Raw genomic sequence first — 6,829 nt, forward strand, 5'->3', positions numbered from 1 at the left:
CTGCCACGGATCTATCTACCGTCTTTCGACGGCACGTCCGCGTAGTGGGAGAATTTCCGCGATCGATTCAAATCACTCGTAATCAACGACAAGTCGTTATCGGATGTCGAGCGATTACATTACCTTGCCTCCGCGTTAAAGGGTGACGCGATTGATCTCATAGCAAATTTGCCCATTACCGATCAAAATTTCCATGTTGCGTGGCAATTATTCCACACTCGTTTCGAGAAACCACGCCGGTTAATAATGACGCATCTCACCGAGTTGTTTTCTTTACCGACCGTTACCACAAAGTCACCGAAGGAGCTGCAAAAACTTCGCGATCGAATACATATGTCAACAAAAGCGTTGCGTAACCTCGGTCGTCCCGTCGATATGTGGAGCGATATTATTGTATACCTCGGTGTTCAAAGACTCGATCGGTCCTCGAGAAAAGTATGGGAGCTCAAACTGAAAAACGTTCGTGAGTTTCCAACCTTTAACGATTTCGATGAGTTTCTTGACGAACGAATTAACCAACTCGAATCGATGGTGCCCGAAAGAAGCGAAACACCAACCGACAACGGGAAGGTTAAACCGTCAAAACAGAAAACGATTTCCACGCATTCGACAACCGTCGTCAATCTGACTTGCCGGGTGTGTAAACAGAGTCATCTGTTATACCAATGTAAACCATTTCTAGCAAAATCGCCATCGGAGCGATTCGAAATTGTAAAATCGAATAAACGGTGTGTGAACTTCTTTTCAGTCAAGCATATGGCTACCCATTGCCAAAGCAAGCATTCCTGCAAGGAATGCAATCAACGCCATCATACTCTGTTGCATTTTCCCAGCAAGTCAGAACAACCTAGCGCCGCGCCAACAAAACGGGAAATACCGACCTCGTCCGAAGACGATACCGAAATTTCCTCGAACTTAGTTTCGAATATTCCGACTCAATACCGTGTGCTTCTTTCAACAGCCCGAGTGCAAGTGCGCTCTGAGCAGGGCCGAAGCATCGCCGTGCGTGCGTTACTCGACCAAGGCTCAGTCGCGACGTTGATGACCGAGCGGGTAGCTCAGCTACTGCGCCTCCACCGAACGAAGCGACACATTTGAATCACCGGAATAGGTGAAGCCCAGTCCGTCGCCCAGCACGTTGCTGAGATCATCGTCACACCGGAACGAAGAGATCAACCTGCATACTCGACCACAGCGGTGATATTAAGGTCTCTCACTAAGTACGTTCCACCTAAATGTAAATTGTGGTCTAATTGGACTCACATTTCAGATGTTGAATTGGCGGACAGGGAACCCATGAGCTCGGATCCGATCGACTTGATCATAGGCGCTGACGTGTATAGCCAACTGATTTTGAACGGTATTCGCAAAGGTTCACCAGCAACACCCGTTGCTCAAAATACCACGCTAGGGTGGATTCTGTCCGGTCCTATTACTCCTCCCGAACCTCCACAATCCATTGACGTGCACCATAGTACCGCGTTTATTGATCTCGATCGAACTCTTAGAAAATTTTGGGAGATCGAAGAGATTCCCAGTCATGTGTCCACCACTCCAGACGAAGAAAAGTGCGAGCAACACTTTCGGGCTACGCACTCTCGTCAACCAGATGGACGGTATGTCGTCCGCTTACCGTTCAAACATTCACCTCCGCTCGAATTAGGCGATTCTAGAATGGCAGCCCTTCGCAGCCTTCACCGCGTCGAACGACGCCTCCACTCGAGCTCGACGCATGCTGATATGTATCGAGCTTTCATGCTCGAATACGAGGCTCTTGGTCACATGCGAAAAGTTTCGCAAGAGAACACCAAGTCCGATCCAAGCCGATATTACATTCCGCATCATGCTGTCTTTCGCGACAGCAGTGCCACAACCCGTCTCCGCGTAGTCTTTAACGCATCCTGTCGAACCACCACTGGACAATCTTTAAATGACCATTTGTTCAATGGACCGAAGCTTCAAGGCGATTTAATCGCCATCCTCCTGCGATGGAGGCAATACCGCTTTGTTTACACTGCCGACATCGCAAAAATGTATCGGCAGATCCGAGTAGACTCTCAGGACGTTGATTATCAGCGAATCCTCTGGCAAAATTCGCCATCCGATCCAGTTGATGAATATCAACTTCTGACTGTCACCTATGGCACTACATCCGCACCATTTCAAGCGCTTCGAGTGATGAAGCAATTGAGTCAGGATGAAGGTGCTAAATTTCCTTTCGCCATTCCGGTTCTTCAACATCAAACTTATGTTGATGACTGTCTATTCGGCGACGATAGTCGCACTCGCCTTAACCAGATACGTGACCAATTGAACGACGTACTGGCAGCCGGTTGTTTTCGCCTAAGAAAATGGGCAAGTAATGACCCTTCCATGTTGAGCGCTATCGATCCTTCTGATCATGGCCTCGCCATCAGTAAGACCCTCTTAGTCGAAGAAACTGTTCCTATCTTGGGAATCAGTTGGAATCCTGCGCATGAGAGAGAGAGATGAGTTTCACTTTCGTATTTCATCTCAGCCCGCGTTGCCCAGTACCAAGCGAACCATTTTGTCAACCCTCGCGAGGTTATTCGATGCATTAGGATGGGTCACTCCGGTCATTATAAAAGCAAAGATGTTTATGCAACAATTGTGGGCAGAGCGATGCGATTGGGACGATCCCATTCCCGATAACCTTCAGAAGGAGTGGCAAGAGTACAGCACTCAATTGCCGGATTTAGAAGCGATCAGGATTCCCCGTAAACTCGCCCCGGACCCGGCATTAACCCAAACTCTTCATGGGTTTGCTGATGCCTCGTCCAAGGCCTACGCGGCGGCTGTCTACGTACGAAGCGTACTTCGAGACGGAACCGTGTGGGTCACACTTCTCGTAGCGAAGTCTAGAGTCGCTTCAGTTAAAACTGTCAGCATTCCATGCCTCGAGTTGTGCGCAGCATTGCTGCTCGCACGATTAATGACCTCTGTTCAAACTTCGCTACACTCCCGAAATTATGAGTGCCATTGCTGGACCGATTCGAGCATTACGCTCACGTGGCTCAACCAATCTCCATCGAAGTGGAAAACCTTCGTCGCCAATAGAGTTTCTAAGATACAAACTCTTCTTCCTGATGCACAGTGGCATCATGTTCCCACTCTCGACAATCCAGCTGACTGTGCCTCGAGAGGCATAACTCCATCCAAGCTCAGGATACACCATATATGGTGGTCCGGCCCGTCGTGGCTTAAACAAGCCTCGGACAAGTGGCCCCAAACCTCGTTCAAACCTAACTCTCTAGCCAGAACAGAGGCACGCCCTGTAAGAATAGAAACTTTGGTTTCCACAACGGACCAACAGGACTTGGCATTGCGATTCTCGTCGTGGTCCAAATTATTGAGAGTCACCGCCTATGTTCTTCGGTTCATTGAGCGTCTTCGCATGAACATAACTCCAAGTGCAATTCCTGCACAAGAAAGGCCCGCATCCTTAGTCCTGTCGCCGGACGAAATTGCCAAAGCCAGAGAGCATTGGCTGCGACAAATTCAGTTCGATGCCTTTCCACATGAACGGCAGACACTAGTCGCAACCGGGACAGTCCCAAAATCGAGTCCGTTGGCTGCACTGGCCCCGTACCTCGATTCGAAAGGCCTCTTACGAGCGAAGGGACGCTTATCCAAATCTCAGCTGCCGGAAAGCGCAAAACACCCAATTATTCTGCGGTCACACCCTCTCCTCATCCTCCTGATCAATTGGACTCACCTTAAGCATTTGCATTCCGGTCCTCAACTCACCCTAGCCTGCCTTCGCAACGACTATTGGATCTTGCGAGCGCGAGCAACCGTACGTGCTGTTTTACACCAGTGCGTCGCGTGCACTCGTGAACGGGCTTTAATACCAAACGAGCTCATGGGGGACCTGCCAGAATCACGCATCACTCAAGTCGCGAGAGCCTTTATCCACACAGGGGTCGACTATGCAGGCCCAATCCAAGTTCGAACCGCACCTGGCCGAGGACACAAATCGACCAAGGCATACATTGCGCTTTTCATTTGCCTCACAACTAAGGCCATTCACCTCGAGCTTGTGAGTGACTACTCATCCTCCGCGTTTATAGCTGCTTACCACCGATTTGTGTCCAGGCGAGGCCTCCCAAAGTCAATGTCCTCGGATAACGGCACGACCTTTCAAGGGGCAGAGCGAGAGCTCGCCGCCGCTTACAAATCCGTCATCCGAAATGCGGATTTTCAAAATTCGGTTTCAGTTTGTGGGAAGCGGCGGTCAAGAGTGTCAAGCACCATCTCAAACGATGCATAGGCGCTCACACCTTAACGTTTGAGGAAATGGCCACGTTTCTTTGCCGCGTCGAGGCCTGTTTAAATTCACGTCCTCTTGCCAAACATCCGAGAGCATTGACGATTACACGATCCTGACCCCAGGGCATTTTCTGATCGGCTCAGCTCTAGTTTCGATACCAGAACCGAGCGTACTTAATGTCACCGAAAATCGATTATCTCGATGGCAGTTACTTCAACGTCTCACCGAAATTTTTTGGAAAGCGTGGACGACCGACTATATGCAGACGTTACACCAACGGCCGAAATGGAGGGTGGTGCAAGGACTGGCCAAAGTTGGTCAGATCGTTCTCGTCCGAAATCCCAACAATCCGCCGTGCAAGTGGGAATTGGGACGGATCTCTGCGTGCCATCCCGGCGACGACGGACTCGTCCGCGTCGTCACCATTCGAACTGCACAATCCGTGTATAAGCGCCCGATTACTAAACTCTGTTTTCTCCCGGTCGCCATCAACGAGATGAGCGAACCGTCCGTGACATAGTCATGCGCATTTGCAGCGTTGATTCCGTTTCGATTTTATCCGCGTGTACATAGCGTATCTTAGTATTAAGTAAGTAGAGTTAAGTTGTAATTCTCGCTGCTATACCATGACTTCACAATCCAACCTTGTAGACTAGCAGGTCACACCGTTAATGTCTCTCCTGTTGAACGTACACGTTCAACGGGGGGCGGCATGTTCAGGAATCAGAGCTAAATTCGGAAGGATCAGGGCATCTCAGCCAATCGCTACGCGATGATGGGACTTCCCTTGCTGAGACGCGCCTGTTACCTCACCCAAAAATCAGACGACCAAACGAGCCAATTAGCGCGCTGTATCATCGGCTCGCGACCGACTCCCGAATTGCGGAACGCGCATTCTTCCTCTTCCATGTGCAACCGTCATTGCGACAAGACCGCGACATACTTGATCTCGTTTACTTTCGATTGTTAATACCCGTTAACATCGACCAAGTGCGCCGAATTAATACAAGCGGATTTCAACGTCTATTGTTACGCGTCGTGCTACCAATCATTACGCGTAGTGCGAAAGTTCGTGTATTATAGCAATAAACGTCCGTGCCACGTGTTCGTTGTGCGGCAACCGAACAAGAACGAGGTGTTGCTCAATTCTATCTCCCAGGCTACCGGCACCCGCCGCCTCGATTTTCAAACCTTCTTACAAGGTTGTATCAGCAACCAGGAATCACCCGATTCCTCAACAATGATATTAAGCTTTTTGTTTAATACTATTTCAAGTTTGTTTGTCTAATACTATTTGAAGTTTGTTTGTTTAATACTATTTGAAGTTTGTTTGTTTAATTCTATTTCTAGTCTGTTTGTTTTAATACTATTTCAAGTATTCAATTTTAGTATGCTGAAATAAGAGTTCGTAATGTAATAAACAATATTATGTATAAACAATTATATTAAGTTCATTGTTTAATATTTCGTTTAATAATATGAGAAGTTTGAAGATTGAGAAGCAATAAAAAAAGAATTATTCAAAAATATTGAGAATTGCCGAAGTTATGAAGTTTTTTCCATTTTCCCTATACGTTCCGACCACTGTGCGACGTGCCTTTTCCACGTTAGCCTTTTGTCTAGGGTGACACCTAAATAGCGAACCTCATCCGAGATTCGTAGTTCGGTGCCGAAAATGGAGGGGGCTTTAAAGTTAAAACGTCGCTTTCTCGTGAAGAGTACCATTTCCGTTTTGCTCGGGTTAACCCTGAGGTTGTGGTTAAGGCACCAGTTTTTGGTTAGCGTGAATGCTGTTTGCATTCTTTTGGCTAACAATAGAGGATGTTTCCCCCTGACTGAGAAGGATACATCGTCAGCATAGCCTTGGACCACGAGGCCCTCATCGACCAGCTCCTTCAGAAGCCCGTCGACCACCAGGGTCCACAGTAGGGGGGAGTGGACTCCTACCTGAGGGCAGCCCCTGCCGGCCCGGGCAAACACTGTCGAGCCGTTCGCTTCGGTCATCATGGTTCGGTTCCTAAGCATGCTGCTGATCCATCCGCTCAGGGGTTCCTTAATGTTGAAACGGTCCAGGGCCTTCTCTAAGACGTCGAGGACGTATTATCTAAGGCACCCTCGATGTCGATGAAAACGCTGAGGACCGATTCTTTGTTTGCTAGTGCTCCTTCAATGCAACCAACTAGGTGGTGGAGCGCCGTTTCTACTGATTTGCCACTTTGGTAAGCATGCTGATTGGTATGGACAGGTGTCTGAATCAGCGTTGTTTCTCTGATATACCTGTCGACATGCCGTTCCATCGTCTTGAGTAAGAAGGATGTGAGGCTTATCGGCCGGAACGATTTGGCCGAGCTGTAGTCACTTTTTTCTACTTTAGGAATGAAGACTACTCTGGCTATTCTCTAGGAGATAGGGGTGTAGCCTAAAGCAAGGCAGGCTTTGAAGACCTCCTTTAGGCGGTCAGCCAGGATAGACCCGCCTTCTTGAAGCATGGCGGGAAAAATGCCGTCCAGGCCAGGGCTTTTGTATCTGTCAAAAGAT

At 48.6% G+C, this 6,829-nt stretch overlaps 1 protein-coding gene across 1 annotated transcript; it reads left to right on the forward strand.

Annotated features, from left to right (window-relative positions):
* Positions 1 to 246: 246 nt before the first annotated feature.
* LOC143211046 (uncharacterized) lies at positions 247 to 4,811 on the forward strand. Its single transcript, XM_076428454.1, has 7 exons — positions 247 to 667; positions 749 to 918; positions 962 to 1,037; positions 1,112 to 2,416; positions 2,583 to 4,173; positions 4,239 to 4,348; positions 4,414 to 4,811. The coding sequence occupies exons 1-7, from the start codon at positions 247 to 249 to the stop codon at positions 4,809 to 4,811; spliced, it is 4,071 nt and encodes a 1,356-aa protein (XP_076284569.1).
* The last annotated feature ends 2,018 nt before the right edge of the window (positions 4,812 to 6,829 follow it).

The sequence above is a fragment of the Lasioglossum baleicum genome, chromosome 1, assembly GCF_051020765.1.
Source record: "Lasioglossum baleicum chromosome 1, iyLasBale1, whole genome shotgun sequence".
Classification (NCBI taxonomy): domain Eukaryota; kingdom Metazoa; phylum Arthropoda; class Insecta; order Hymenoptera; family Halictidae; genus Lasioglossum; species Lasioglossum baleicum.

What these genes read in the sequence shown, in the direction of transcription:
- LOC143211046 (XM_076428454.1), top strand. Translation starts at nt 247, where the DNA reads ATGACGCATCTCACCGAGTTGTTTTCTTTACCGACCGTTACCACAAAG. An exon ending in CCGAAATTTCCTCGAACTTA is followed by an intron (nt 919 to 961) that starts GTTTCGAATATT and finishes TTCTTTCAACAG; the next exon opens with CCCGAGTGCAAGTGCGCTCT. An exon ending in TGATCATGGCCTCGCCATCA is followed by an intron (nt 2,417 to 2,582) that starts GTAAGACCCTCT and finishes TCGATGCATTAG; the next exon opens with GATGGGTCACTCCGGTCATT.